Genomic DNA, 16666 nt, shown 5'->3' with positions numbered 1-16666 from the left:
GTCCGATATGGTGAATTAAACATTATAAAATTATCAAAATAAGCTGGCAGTGACTTTAAAAAGCAGTTTAAAACAGACATTGATTACTGTTGTTATTTATCATTTGGTGTTGAAGAAGACGTGTTCAACATACTGCCCTGCATCCACTACTTCAATAACTCCTATATTTATTTCTTATCCTTTCTTAGAGTATCAAATCTTCCAAAAGCTCAATCTTTCAACTTCTCCTACTCTGTTTTCGGTTCATCATTGGGTATGTGATGTTTTTATCTGTGATAAAAAGCTGAACATGTAACGTTTACACCAAGAGCGGCACAGAGAAAATGTTAATGGTCAAAACACTTGCTGAGAAAATCTGCTGTTTGAATATGCTCTCTACTCTCCCTTTGTGCTTAATACTGTCGTTGTTTATTTGCAGCGTTTCAGAATTACAGCCAAAACACGGATTGTATTTCTGCATCACTTGAGCATAAAAACACCACTTATCCCACTAGATAATAGATACGTTTGTTAAAGTTACAACTCAAAACTTCCTAACAAGATTTGCATGACTTTTTTTGAACAGCTGTTGAGTAGTTTACTTGAGTTGTTGGCCTTTGCTCCCTAATGACAGCAGCACAACTTTTCTGTAAATACGTGAATCTGACTCTAATGCTGACTGACAGCTTGTATATTGGCTTGGGATGTATCAAATAGAATTGGATGGCTTGCATGACTGGAGTATGTGCTCCTTGATACTGCAAGTGGTAAGATGCAACGTCTCAGGAGTTTATCTTATCTGAGTCTCAGGGGGTTACTGACTGACAGCTGTAAATATATCACAACACAACCATAACCATCTCCCACATACCTCTGTGGTAGAAAGCACATGCACTTAAAAATATATTTGCATCAACAATAAACAAAGGAAAGATCTGTATATTTCACATTTTTATCAAATCAATAGCAGATGATAGAAGACGATCTGCGTTCACGTGATCGTATTGGGTAATGACACAGAAACAAAAAGGGGCAGATGGCATCAATGTCACATCTCTGGCTAAAAAATTTAACCACAGCAATTTTACAACATTGAATATATATTATTCAAGACAAATATTTAATAATATTAAAGATAAAGCATTTAACTAAGAATACAGACTAAAAGAAGTAGCACACCTTACTGTGTACGGCATCAAAGAAGTGAATCCTGTATATAACAGAAGAGCAAGGACATCATCTTAGAGGTTTCTCTTCAACGTTTATTTTTTCAATAAGCTGTCACATTCTGTTCCTTACTTGTAAGACGCAATTAAAAGGAACAAGCAGCAGCTTGAACAAAGAAAACTACAGACGAGTACATGAACCAGTTTGATTACTTCAAGCTCATATGACTCAAAAGTGGTTAAAAGGTCAGGGTAATGTTAGCAGGAAGGATAAGGATGGAAACGGTTTGATGAATCTTTATCAACATGAGAGCAAAAGCAAGTGAGCAAGAGTCGACAGCCGTGCTCGCAGCTCTGAGAGGCTGTAGTGGAGCTAATTGTTCACATCAGTGTGCTCACAATAATATCAGTTTGATAGCCAGATACAGTGTTTGCTATTCTCACTGTGCTAATTAGGCATGTTAGCACGTTAACATTTGTCAAATAGCGCTAAACACAGAGTAGAACTGAGGCTGATGGGAATGTCATTATTTAAAGGGAGATTACGATTCATCCTCTGAGTGCAGTGAATGTCTGATACTTCACAGCAAATAAACACGTCGGTAGTTTTCTGCCAACTTCACCATTTTAGTTTAATTAAGCTGTTGAGTAATAAACTCTAACTAAATCAGGACACGTTGTTCTCTATTGATACAGGCCCAAATATTCTGGAGGGGGCTTCAGTACTTTCTGCAATAGACATACTTTCCAAGTAGTATACATTGAAAGGTTCAAACAACAGTTCTTCTTTGGATAGTTTAAGTTCTACTCGATGCAGGTCCGTGGTCAACAGACTAGATCATTAAAAAAGACAACACTGGCCTACATTTTTTCCCCAACCCCCTTTTAGCATTTAGTACTTCCCGTTTGGCATTATACACTTCTGTGTACAGCATTCATAAATAATGCGTGATAACATCCAAACTGCCTGTCCGAGAAGCTTACGGGATGATCGGTCCTTGCCTCCAAATATGCCAAACAGCTGCCTATGACGGCTCAAAATTAAATCAAACTGTTAATCCACAAATTACGGAGGTGACAGTGAAGGACCATTACCCAATGCTGGCCTATAGCTACGCATGTCACTCTCGGATAGGTAGCTAACAAGTGCCTTTGGTTTTTTGAAAGTGGATTTGGGCAAAGTCAACGAAGTAAAGCTTATCTGGGAGGGAACAACAGTGTGTAAGAGGAGCCGTGGACTTGCCTTGAACACTTCAAACATCATATCAAACCATCATTAATTGGCCTCATCTGACAGGCATTATCCTGGGGCTTCTTATTACAGCAGAGGAAGTGCTTATCATTCAACAGGAGGACTTTTTTTATTTCCTGTAGCTACCTGTGAGGACTGGAGGGAAAAAATGAGTTTGGTAACATCTTCAGCCTTGATGTGTTAATTGCTGCCTTTGATTTAAGAGAAATTTGCACTTGATGGTAAACTGTGAATCAGCGGAACCTGTAGACTGATATTGGAGGAGTTCAGTGGATGTCTCCTCTATTTTAAATATTGCTCAGTGAGGTTGGGAGCATTCTTTGTAAAGTCGAATGATAAAGCGAATAATGAAAAGTGAGAGGCCTTGGACTGTAGCACACACGTAGCTGGGCGTTTCAAGGATAGTCTGCAATACAATGTAAGGCTAGGTGATAATTAAGTTGACTAGGTTTTATTCAGACAAAAAACCCAGAGACTCTCTAAAAACTTTTTGAAATGTAATTTATGAGGACATGGACACACTGGAATCCTCATCTCTTAAGAAAAGTTTGCAAAGTTTACGGTTTGATGAAGTTAATTATGACCCTGAACTCACAAACAAGTCAAGTGTCTGGCCATACGACTCCAACTGCTGCACTGGTGAAGACTGAAGCCATGAAAAATGAGAAAAGGGAGGCAAGCATGTAATTGGGGGATCAAACTGTCATCTCTGTGTGTCTTTGTAATTGTACATGTGTGGTTAAGGAGCTGTAAATCAGTTTTGAATACATGTTTCTTTAAAACATATGGTGATTGGGATAGATATGGCTATCTCACTGCATAATTAGCTTCAAAATGCATCTACTTTTATATTTTCAACACCACTTTGTTATGACGTCCATGCACAGTTCCTACAAATGTATCGAATCATTGGATGACAAAAAATATAAATACATCCTACTTAAGGACAAATTCAGAATATTACAGATTTATAAACTCATAACCGTGTTAAAGAGTTTAACATTTACAAAACTGTTGCTGTGTTATCGCGGTATCTATAGAAGGCACCTAAGGAGAGGTTCATTTGCAGCAGACAGTTTTTATCAAGACAAATGAAAAATTTTAATAAAGGAGCTGAATCCGAGATGTTTCTTTGGAAAATGCTTGGCAGATCAAATGTTAAACAAAATGTAACACCCCTCATGGTTTTGTAACAGCAGTGACTGAAACCATGTGGACAGACGAAGGGAAGGCGAGACGTAAAAACAGAAGAAAGTCACAGAAGATATATAATCCCTATTCTGGAAGAATGGTGGATTATAGGATTTCTGGATTCCTCACAGTCTCTGCCATATGCTGCTGTAGTTACACCTTTACACCAGCCTGACTCACTGGAGATGCTTAAATTCTTCAGTAAGTCAAAGCTCAACCAAGGCCTTCCGAAACAACTCCTTCAATTATGTCCCTTTATGCACGGTTATCAACAGAAATCAAGTCAAACTTGTTTCAAACCACTGGGACGTTTGCTTTTGCTTGAAAAACTTATTCTGTGGCAGTAATCAGATATTTTCCACTTAAGCGAGTCTGAGATTTTCTGAAACCTGTTCATATCACAGGTATTGAGTTGTTATTTTAATGTTCAACACAGCTTATCCTCAGCTGTTACAATAAGCACTGCACATCTATCCCCTAATTCAAACTTGTATTGGGTTTTGGCTTGGGGACATAATCCCTTCCCCGGCTCGCTCACTGGCAAAGCCACATTGAATCAACTCATCAATACCACTTTGTTTACTGAATACAGATGACTTTGCTCAAGAATCCCCTTAGCACAGCACAGGATATAAAGACATGAATGAGTGTAAGCTCATGATGATTTCATCTGCGCTTTTTTAAATACTTGAGCTACTATTTAAGCAATTGCAGCAGACAGCGATTTCGCTTTGCAATTATATCCAGATCGTTTGGGTTTTGGCCCAATGAAAGAGCCTTGGTGCTTTACCCCTTTATCTTGACTCGCAGGTATTGCCTCGTTTGTAAACTCTTCTCAGGTCCAGTGGGTTGCCAGCCACGGCAGCATTTCACCTCTATATTCTGCCGTGCTGGACTACAGGCCCACAGACACGCACTTGAACAATGAGGGGCTTTAGGTCCATAACTTCATCATGTCACACTGAGCCAGGGTTTCCTCATACTCGCTTTATCACACACAATACAAGTGGCTAAGCTCACTATAGGGTTCTCAGCCACTGTGGAGGAGTGTTAGCTATCAGCAACAAAGAGCCTGCGATTGGCTGTAAAAATACAATTAAGGAAAGGGGAGACTAAATTATATACCTATAATGTAATGGGAAATATGCACTGTGTAGTGTGATAGTTTACCTCCACTATTTACTCAATGATGTGAAAAATGAAATTATATTGAATTTTAAAGGCCACAATTTATTTAACATATTACTTGTTATTCAGAGCTGAGGTGGGACTGAGTCATTGTTCATATCCTCAACATGTAAAAATGTGCTCTTCACATTAAACAATGTAATTTCAGTTGCTTCAACAGAGAAATAATACATTACTACAAGCATGATGCTTATTGGTCATAGAGTATTTTACAGTGTTGTATTTGTGCTATTACATAAGTAGAGCCCTACATGGATTATGGATGAGACTACTCTTTATTAATTACATTATCACCTTGTAAGTATCATCACACTCAAACTGTAATCACATCTCCTGATCTGATCGAAAAGTCAATCCAATCCGTTACCTTGCTTGGTCACGACAAGGGGCCTGGATTACTTAACAAACACTCCCTTAACTCTGCCAGGAGAACTGTTTGTCAACAGCCTAATATCATCATAGTCATAACATGTGAGACCCATTTTACATCAGATAGCCCACACTAATCTGGTATAACTACAAATAATTCAATCTTGATCTTATTAAATGTACTACTTCCCTCAACTAAGCTGGATGGGAAAAGTTGCTATGGAACTTCTCAGTGTTTGATTACTGACTTTTTGTTATTAAATATGAAAAGCAACCAACAAGGACAACAGATATTAATGCAAAGAGAAAAAGTTGGAAAGAGCCAAAATAGGAAAACTAAGATACAACTGATTTCTGGAACCCATGAATATGCCAGGATACTTGAACTATGGACAGCCTCGTAAATCCCGCTCCAAACGCTACACAATCACCAAGCCAACATCAAAATGTGAGGAGTTTGCTACATTTTTCAGAGACATGATAACAGAAGTCAGATTGGGCTTAACCCAGGTTGAATAGAATGTTCATGAGCTTTTGTCTTTGAAAATGTATCCAATGCCTATAAGATAGTTATGCAGTTTATATAGAAAATGTTTTTCCCACTGGTGTATGGGACATCTGGTCTCTTATTCCTACTGATCCGCAAGTCCTTAATTCACACTGAATGTTGTGTTGTTAAACTGGTCCAACTTTCACCAAAGACAGGACGTTAAGGGACAAAATAAAGGGATCAGAGTCCAATGTTGTTGTTGAAACACATTTTGTCAATACGAATTGTTTCATTTGTAGAGTAAACAATGTTACTTGATTATCTCGATCCAAACCAGAGTACATGAAAGGGAGATTTTCTCCCGCAGCAGATGAGGCTAAGGGATTTCTTACAGATTACTCTGAAAAACACAACATAGTTGTGTTTTTTAAATGTTTACACATCCTTGAAATCCTTTCTAACAACAGAGGTAATTGTGTAAATCAAAAAAACGAGCACTTTAGGACTTCCTCGATTCATCCACGGATCATAATTCCCCAAAATGAATGAGATGTTTGTAAAATTCCTGAGGAAAAACAAATGGCTGAAATCCTACCCTGCCAGAGGCATCTGTGCAGCATCAGCTGGGTTAAGTGATTTGATCCTTAGTGCTTGCGCTCAGTTGTTTGGACTCTTACTTAATCTTTAACTCCTCCACTGCTCACTCTGCAGCACTATGACCCTCAGTGGAACCTGGAGAGGATTAATTGAAAAGCAAAGTTAAACTAGTTGTTTTTGGAAGGCTTTATCCTTAATTGACTACAGGCTTTTGCTGTTTATCTCTTCCTGCTGCTTAAAACCAAATCCAAAGCCACTCATTGGACCAGCCAGGGTATCTATGTCAGCCCACTTAATCACTGTCTTAATCTAATCTGTGCATCATGAGCCTGCCTTATTTACTTGTTTTCTGCTCTTCACTTTCCTTGCAGAAGTTGATCACAGCTCAGCTGTGTACTATCCACTGCTCCAGTTTCTCTCGGAAAACTATTAATTGTTTAAGGACAGACCTCTGCGTCAGTGTGTAAACATGCAGCTTGATAGCAGCTGTCAAACATATCTCTGCAGAGCTGTGAACAAAGGGTATAATTGCTCTATCACATACCAGTTCAATACGCCATTATTTTCACTGCATTGTTGGGCATGTGGGCCCTCCCAACAGAGAAGCATTGATTCAGTGAAATAGATTCATGCTCACTGTGTCAGAATTGAAGTGTGCACTCAGCGAATGTCCCTGTATCACACACCAAGTTAACCAACTGAATTACTGCTGGTAAAAATCCATCATTAACTGAAGTATGAAAATCTTACCACACAGCCGTCATGTGAGAGACTAAATGAAACAACCTGCACCATTAACACATAAGAACAATTAAACTGGATTCCATTTTTTGGAAATGCTGATAAATAATTATTATTATTAAATATTTTGAATTCAAAAGTATAAAAAAGGTCCAATAAAAATATAGACATCAAATCGATTTTTATTATCAAAAATAATCTAATAATTCTCTTATTGAGAGTTAAGGACAGAGGATGTTGCGACTTATCAAGACATATGTGACAAATTGTGACTTCTGAATATGGGCTGTATAAATATAATTTGATTGATTATTGAAATCATGTGACTCTTAAAAGGCATAAATTCCCAATCATTTTTTGTTACAAAAATATAAACATTTTCTGTGCTTTATTAAATCTGAGAGACTTTTTGACCGTCTGATGCAACAATACATTACAATATAACTTGGACGTATGAAACTACCAGTTTCAAACTAGATATTTTTCAGATTGATCAGCTGACGACCTGCAGAAAATAATTAAGGATTAGTGAAAGCCCTAAATCTGACTTCATTTTAAAGCTACTAAAGAAATACCTTAAACAAAAAGCCAATCAATGTTCAAAACATCTATCTAACTTTTCAGTTATACTTTATCAAAACTGAGATCGATGCAAGATTAGATCCGATTAATTGTCCAAATATTTCAACGGAAAAAATTCTGGAGAAGAAATTCTGTTGCCTTTATTTAGGCCTTAGTCTTACATATTCAGGCACAAAGAAACAGTTTTCTTTAGTTAATCTTCTTAATGAGATTATTCTATTATTATCCACCTTGGAACACCAGTTTGGGATGGCGTCCTAAAGATATATACTACAAGAAAATTATTTTCCAGATGCATATCAGACGAGCTTTGACCAATTGAGCACGTCCACCTCAGTCGTCATAACTCACTGACTCCTAAATCCTGAAGTCAGTCTGGGCACAAACTTCACAGCAATGTGTATTTTGGGAGAGAATGAAAGGAAGGATAAAGAAATGAAGAAAATCAAGTAGGCAGAAAGGAAAAGCAGAAAAAAAAGACTGAGAGATTACTCCTGTGACACGACTGCACTGTCTGCCTCATTCATCCAAATCTGCCAAATTTGATAATAATGAGCTACATGATCCCATGATAGAAGAATCCACAACACAGCAACTGTGGGTCTTTGTTAAGCAGCTCGAATGAAAGTAAAACACTTCAGGCTTCATGTAAAAAAAGAGAACAATATTCATTAACATTCTCTAATTTTTTTTACATATCATTTGTTCTGGACCATCCAATTAGGCCACACATGAGCTGTCACTGAGATTCCACCACGTCACGTTTAAATATGCTGACACTGAACCAGATTTTCGAGTTGCTGAAAATAGTTGCTTTTAAATAATGTATTTTATCTTGAAATGTTACATATTGACTGAGTTGAGACCTATTTTCATACTTTCTAACATGCCTAATATTAACACGTATCCTTCAGTGCAAATTGTTCAAGAGTTTTTTATACCCTAAACTGAATTAGCAGAAATCTCCTATACTGTTCATAATAAATGGACCAGATAATTGAAACAGGTAAAAACACTGCATGATGCAGCTTTACACTAAAATCAGTGTTTCTCTGACGTCCTTTGGTGGACACATGGTGTCGGGAGGAACTGCTTTTTTTTTTTATTTCCAATTTCTCTTAAGATCTAGACGCACAATTACTAAAAGTCTCTATTCAGTTAAGGTCATAATGTTATAAGGTTGGAAATGTTTTAATATATGATTTTTCGGGTTTCTGGGAAACACCGCCCTGCTGTTTTGTGGGTATGTTGAACGTGCAGCAAAAAAGGTTTTTTAAGGATTTCAGCAAAAGCTCTACACAACCATAAAATGGTCTGACACAAGTTTCTTGATAATCAACAATAATTTGGTAGTTGCAGATTACCTACCATGACTAGATGCTATTCACGGGATAAGAGCAGAATAGAAACATTCCAGATTATATTTTGTGAAGTAAGCTAACGCTATAGAAAAATACATTTGGATGACTCTACATGGATTTTTCTTGCAGTCCTAAAAGCTATTTGAACGTTAAATGCACACATACTGCGTTGCTGAGATTATCAGGTAAAAGCTGTGAAGAAAATGTGATGAATCAGACGAAGGACTTGGCTTCATTCTAAAAAGATGTTTACCTTACATGTAGAAAGCTGGTTATAAGTAAGAGTGAATTGCATGGCTATTGAACGTGAGAAAAGATGCTATGCCATTATATATTTCCCTGGTGCGTCCACTGAGAATCCAGTAAAAAAAAGGGATTTGTCCATTCACTTTAAGTCCACCAAAGAGTTAAGCATTTAAAAATTCTGCAGTAAAGCTATAAAGTGTTCTTGAAATTCAGCTGGCAGCCGGCCTCACCAGTCATCCATTGATTTGATGTGTGCTTCAAGAATCTGGCCCGTATAGACAAACTGTGAGCCAGGACATCCAAACAAACAGAGAAACCAAGATCCCTCCTTGGCAGGTTCCTTTTACAGCTTCAGTGCGGCCCAGTCACGTAAGATGGCCCCCATCAGTCCACCTCCACGCTACTCTCACGCTTTAATGAGAACACTTCTGAACTACTTGACTTGAAAACATAGTGCTGACTTAAGATTGTTAGTACTGGTGCAATATAAAAGATTTTTGTGAATTAGTGTGCCTTGTGGTTCACAGGGTGCTCAGACTGTATAAGTTATTATACGTATGTACGCAAAAAAGCTGTGTTCTATAAGGTTAGAGGGTAAAATATATTTAGTTGGGTTGTTCCTTCAGTATATAACTGTTCCAAACATTCTTCTTTCATTCTGCTCAAGTGTTGAACCCCCCTGAATAAACAGCTTTGTTGTATCCTCTTAAATATAACACCCATAGAATTCTTAGCACTCTGTGGTGTTGTTGATAATTTAGTTTTCTAAGGGATGACAGAAAGGTCAAGCTGAATCAATACAAATGCATATACTGCTCTTTGTTTGAAATAAGTCACCACGGTGTCTTTATTCCAAAGCAACAACTCTGTACTGTAAACACTCTGTTGTGAGAAGGAACCTGGAAACCTTCACTGTCTTTATTTAGAGATGTCAGAGTTCATAAACCTACCCCGGCCAGGTTCATTCTTCTGCCCTCTAGATAATCGCACTGATTTGACTGCACGGTAAATATAACATTTCGACAATCGGAAAAACAGTAAACCCTCAAATCAACTCTTTTAAAGAATTCATCAGTGTTAATGTAAACAACATATTGAAGCATTACTCCTGGCATTGCTACAAGAAACAAATAGCAACGTGCATTTAAACTGTCACTGTTAAAATGCACCTGTGAGATGATGCTGTTAAGGTTAGTATAACCAAATGTAACAGTGTTTAAGGCAGGTTCGGTTTGGACAGGGATTTTGTTTAATGTGAGATCATTAAAGCAAAACTCCCATGAAGTACATTGAAATGAAAAAGACTAAATATTAAATGATACATTTTATATAATTATGAATTTACATAGATAAATAAAATAGAGCAATCAAGAAAGTACACCTCTTTCACCAGTGCTCAACCATGACACTGAAAAAATATTTGTATTTCACCTTAAAAGGACCCATCGTATGCCCATTTTACCACAGTTGATATGGTTCCTTGTGGGTCTTAATGAAATGTCTTTAACATATTTTGGTCAAATACCACAAGGATAATTTAAAACAGCACCTTTTATACCCGTTCTAAAACAGCCCTCATCAGATTGACCTGTTTTGAGTTTTCATAATATGTCCCCTTTAAGATAGGCTTCAAAGACCCTTAACAACACCCTTTAATTAGTTTCTAGAAAATCAATTGACTTTTAGATGACATCTCTCCTTGGATTTTGCCATGTATCTGCATGTTCTCACATAAGCCCCCAGTGGACAACCCAAAAGAGGGCCTTTTCGGTTTCAACCCTACTTGAAGGCCACAGTACTGTCTTCTACACTCTTTCACCCTGTCCACACCAATGCAAAAAATATTTGCAACACAAACTTTTCCATCTGCGTTTGGGCCTCTCATGCACAAGCAAACTTAAGTAACTAAAACAAATTTTATAAACGCCTTCCAAAGTTTTGTGTACATGTAAAACAGAGTGTTTGGGGAATAATGATGTCACAGATTACTTGACCTAGGCCCACTGTTCATTTAAGCAAAGGGAACGCGCCAGAACTAACAACAACATCGACGGTTATATGCCAGTGGCACTGCCAGGCCTCATTACAAGTTTAATTACAAGCTATTACAAGCTATATTTAGCATCACTGCACCACATCACAAACATTCACAGGCATCTGCCTCACCCAATATTACTTGACCACAGTGGTTTTCTCTGGTATTTGATGGATCGCAGATCGCGACATTGTTGCCACCTTCTGGACCAGCATGCTTGTTTGAGCATTTGTAGTTGTTCTTGTGTTCCTGTCTGAGATATTTTGTTAATTGAAGGTCATGCGGGTGAAGATTTATTTTTCAAAATGTGGATAAATAAGAATATATATAAAAAATATATATTCACAGCAATGTGGATAGAGCCTTGGAATGGAAGAGGTTAGGGGGGGTTATTCAGTTGGGCGCAATCTGCAACTTTACCTATAGATGTCACTGACCCTAACTCTAACATTACACACTGGTCCTTTAAACGGAAAGTTCACCCAAAATGAAAATTCACTCATTCTGAATTATGATGGGGGGGTGGGTGAAGTGTTTGAGTCCACAAAACACTTCTGGAGTCTCAGCGTTGCAGACCAATCCAATACAAATGAAGTCAATTGTGATGCCTTCTTCAGAAGTAAAGAAACATAACATGCCTCCATACTGCCCGTGTCGTGTCAAACAAGTGTCCGAAAGCCCCGACATCCAAATTCCACTCGAAACGAGGTCATTTACACCAAGCTTCAAGCCTAACCTGGCACCACACGAGCAGGATGGAGGCTTGTTGTGTTTGTTCTGTTTTATTACGTCTGAAGATAGGTCAGTAATTTCTTTAATTGTATTGGATTCGGCTGCTACACTGTTTACCCCTGAAACTCCAAAAGTGTTTTGTGGACTTAAACACTTCACCCAGCCCTCCATCCAACACCAACAGAAAGCCCCGCACTGCAGCACACCAACGGGACCAGGAGCATACACGCAACAGGATAACAAGCTATCAGAGGTGCTTTGACTGTTGCAGTTGTCTTTATTTGATAAATAATTTGCAAGGGTGGTGTGTTATCAGAAAATCTCCAAAGTTGTCTCTAACAATGCAATATCTTTGTTGCTATTGTCAGAATGCAGTTGAGAGGCCTCAGCCTCAACAAGTAATCCCTCGGACTTGTACCGAGAACACAAGTGGTGAGGAGAGGGAAGTTGGGCTGCTACAGAAGCCACAAAGAACAATAACACAGCTGTTTCCACGCTCACGAGTCAGTGGTTCAGAGTGTTTTGGTCTCGAAGCTTAAGGTGTAAGACATAATCTAAATTTATCCCGCTGACAGCTCTCACCTCTTTAGCTGATGAACTAATGTTACTTTGGTTTCACAGACTGACAGGAAAAGCTGCTCTTAGCTGCTCTGAAAGCTCAAGGGAACCTGATTTAGGTGATTAAAATATTGATGGGTACAGTTTAAAGTGTGTGAGATTCCACAGTGCTAAGCTAGTCAGTGTTCAACAGCTATCTGGCTACAACATATGAGAACTGAACTGTGAACATGTGACAGACGTTCATACTGGATGGAGACAGTCTCTCTCTGGTTCTTTCCAGCATTCATATTAACACATGAAACAAACATACTTACTTCCATGATACTTTGTTATTTTAAGTTTTAAATGATCATTTATCCCTTTTCTTCTTCAATAGTTTAATAGCAGCCGACTGGGAAATTTGTTTCCATGTCCATGAATCTACTCCTAATACTCGCACAATAGCAGTTACTAGGAGAGTACTTAGCATTTTCTTGTGCTAATTTTCTTGAAATTAAATACAAATTTGCACTACGTTTGGATGGAAACCTGACAACTCATTCTGCCCTTTATTCCAGGAGGACAATTCGAAAAAGGTGTGACATTTAAACATAACTCTATTGGAAATCCTTTAACAATTACAATGTTCATGGTTGATATTTGTACAGTATCTGCACAAGTATCACATAGTGTATGGAAAGACAAAACCCTTCTCTCTAACAAACAGACACTTACAGTATCAGATGTTCATACTGTAGGAGAGCGTGTGTGTTTTAGGATTTTGCCGATGTTGGTAGAGCAGGTTGTGTCTCAAACTACATAATATGTACAGAGCTTTGCCACTTTTTTGTCTGTAAAAAAAGAAGAAACTCTTTTGTCTGCCCTCTGTCTCTGATGGCACATATAAGCGTATTGTTAATACAAGACTGAAGGTGTGTTAATGAAAGCCGTGGAAGGGGGGAATCTTCTTGCACCACCTGTTCAACATTTTCATATTCTGCGAGGAAGAGCTCAGGTTCCCAAACGAGCACCTTACCATCTGTTTCAAGAGTCAAATGTTAGTATTCAACAACAGTCCATACTTTGCTGCGCACAGACACCTCAGAGCTTTCTAATTTCAGCATCGCTACTTATGGTTTGTGGTCTATACCATCTCATAATATCTGCTTCATAATAGTGCAGCTTATTGGAAATGCAGTTTATCTAATGGCATACTTTTTAGTAACAGTAGCAAAAAACAACAATCAACTCTGCACTGCTCCATTAGAATTAAAAACACACAAGCATGACTGAAACAGTAATGACATTAGATCTTACATCAATTATAGCAAAGGCCATTAGTGTTATCGGGACATGCATACACAAATCTGATGTGGCTGTTAAGGGAGTTCTCAGCAGCTTATCAGAAACAACGCCAACAAAGAGTCAGCTAATTAGTAGATAAAGACAAAGAGTCATTGTCGGATAAACTAATGTACCAGAAGCATACTAGATGTGCAGCAATGATGTCTACATCCACATTTAATAACAGGTATCTATTATTTGAATAAGTCCTTTTTTTATTTTCAGACCCACAACGATGAGTGGCATCTCCAATCTCTCAGTTGCAGCTGAAAATATACACAACCTAAAAACAAGCCTGAAGGTTAACGGTTATTTTCTTACTGACTATCTGTAATCTAAGTCAACCGTGAAGTTCAAGATGTTCCTAGTGCAAAGCCGTGTTTTAACATCAAAGCTGAAAACATTTTCCGGCTAAAATCTGAATTGTCTCTGTGTAACACTCTCTAAACTTTCAGAATCGTTTTTTCATTGTTCCGGTTAATAGAGAAAATTGTCGTCTAGTGTCACATGAGACGTACAGTCAAACACAGGGTCTAGTCACACAGGCAGTTGTGATTCGACAATCAATTAGTCAAAACCTAGACTAAATTATGAATCACTTCCTGCGCTTGAGACAACTTCAGAGGGGTTGTGGAAACACTTTGATGGAGCAGCAAATACGTTGCTTATGTCTGTCTGATGAGGTTACAAAAGCCCACTCAACAAAGGTTTCCTTGACTCCAATGGTTATGCTTTTTTCCACATTTTCATTGAAAAAACATGACTTGTTTTTCTCAAAACCAAGGATAATTGAATAAATCAAGAATGCATCATGGGAACATTTATAGTACGTCATTAAAGCAACCTTACTGCCCTTTGGACAACTGTCAGTGACGAACAATCGATAGACACAGCAAAGGAAGAACTTAAATAATGTTCTATGTATGTTGCATATACACTGTTTTATAGTTATTAAGATGCAACCAATCTGGAAGCTAGAACATAACGAGAACGATTTGACAAAAATGAATAGAATAACTGGATAAATTATAGAAAAATATAATTATACAATTAAAAAGATTAAATTAAAATGAATTTTAGGTCTTCCTGCTTTAAATTCAATAAAGATGCAAATTAAATTTTTTGTAGGAATTCATAATTATAGAAATGGACATTTTTTATGCTGCACTTGAAGTTAAAAACACAACTCTCCGTGTCTATATGTCAATATTTTATGCATTTTAAACACGATAAAATTGGTTTACAAAATATCTACAAACTCTAAATAATTACCACTAATGTCTGTACAGTATTTTTCCAATCATGAAAAACACAGCTGAGTGAGAGTAAAGCATTAAGTTGAAGGTTTCTGATTGTCTGCTTTCTAAAAAACATTAAGAAATTGTATATATAAATTGAATATCGCTTCAAAAGTGACACGCATATACAAGACACACGCATATATATATAAATATATATGTATGTAAAGTAAATAGAATGAAATTAAAGAAGATGTTTAACAGTGCTGTACTGATGTGGAAAGGCAGAAAAATATTATTAAGTACTCACCCAAATTTTTACACTAAGTGATGATAGGGACAACAGGATCAGACACCTGAAAAGAAAAACATTTTAAGTATACAGCTCATATATACAGAAACAACAGCTTCACAGAGAGATAATCATTTGGGCCAGTATGTGGATCACTTCTGATCTGATCTCTCCGTTCTTGGTCTGAAGCTGCGGTTTGGGTGCTTGTTTCATTTCAGTGACTTTCATTTGTTTACTTTCGGAAAGTTGGCATTACAGCGCAGCACCAACTCCTAAAGTGAAACACTAACTTTTGACTGCAGGGGATAAATTCAAGAATGATAATTGTGACTGAAATTTCTATTTCGGGTGTTGTGAATGTCCTACATTCTGTTTAGATACAGGTATGGGTGGGGGTGGAATGATTTTTGTCTCCAGGGCCCTGAGATGTGTATTCCTCTTGCTGAGGAATGTTTTTGTTCTGATAAATTGACATTGTCAGTTTCCCACGTTGCCACAGTGTGGCATATACTATAGGGAGCAGTGGTGGGAACACAGATGCTACACACGATTGGCGTCAGTCAATGTGACAGTTCTTGTTTTTTCTTTTCTTTTGAAGAAGGGGGGGTCTATTTTTCTAAATCTGAACTTCCAAGTCGAGGAAGCAGGAAGGAATAAGAATGAATACACCTACACTCCCCTTCTCCCTTTAGAATGGCAAAAATCTCTTTGTACTCGCATCATAATTACTGGTGGGCGCCAGTTTGGAATTGTTATCCATGCCTCCTTCACACTTTTTTTCTTTTTTGCAAGAATATTTCAATGTTTTGAGAACATGTAACTAACAACTAAGTCTTTTCTCAACTTCTCTTCGGTTTCTTTATGCTGTGCTGATGTTAAAGAACAAGTATTGCTTGAATCGAGGCTCCTTGTTATAGCACATGCTCCCGTTGTTGAGGCGCTGCGTGTTCCACAAGCACAGCGAGCAGGTAGCCACAGAGGAGAAGTAACCAGGAGCTGGGGACACCTTTCCCCAGGGAAATAATGTTGATGAACGAGCTTTATTTTGGTCTTTTCATGAAGTCTGAGGTCTTCAAGACACAGTGACAGTTAGTGATTATAGTTTCCACTTTTAATTTGGTGCTTTTTCAGTGTTGAGCATTGAACTTAAAAGGATCCTTTGTGTTCCCACAAGGAAAATGCTTTCCTTTATCACAAATTAACGTCAAAATATGTGTTGAGTTTGTTTTTGGTTAGTGCCAATTTTAACTTTATATCAGAAACCAATAATAACAATGTAAACCTTCTGCAGATTTTTTTCATTTCAATAATTTTAGAATTTTA

The 16666-nt window shown here is 37.6% G+C and overlaps 1 protein-coding gene across 7 annotated transcripts in view; it reads right to left on the bottom strand.

Moving 5' to 3' along the window:
* The window catches only part of lpp (LIM domain containing preferred translocation partner in lipoma), a 143927-nt gene that overhangs the window by 104411 nt on the left and 22850 nt on the right, over positions 1–16666 (bottom strand). For 3 of the 7 annotated variants that reach the window (XM_053429853.1, XM_053429855.1, XM_053429854.1), the window contains 2 exons: positions 15362–15407; positions 1159–1189 (listed from right to left, as the gene is read on the bottom strand). In XM_053429853.1, coding sequence (XP_053285828.1) covers positions 1159–1175 — 17 coding nt within the window. In that variant the 5' untranslated portion in view covers positions 1176–1189; positions 15362–15407. Of the gene's footprint in view, positions 1–1158; positions 1190–6230; positions 6368–15361; positions 15408–16666 lie in introns of all 7 variants that reach the window. The other 4 variants (XM_053429856.1, XM_053429857.1, XM_053429860.1 and 1 more) reach the window with 2 other exon arrangements.

Source organism: Pleuronectes platessa, chromosome 9, assembly GCF_947347685.1.
Source record: "Pleuronectes platessa chromosome 9, fPlePla1.1, whole genome shotgun sequence".
NCBI classification, from domain to species: Eukaryota; Metazoa; Chordata; class Actinopteri; order Pleuronectiformes; family Pleuronectidae; genus Pleuronectes; species Pleuronectes platessa.
The sequence above is the reverse complement of the archived record's forward strand: the minus strand, read 5'-3'. Positions and strand labels throughout refer to the sequence as shown.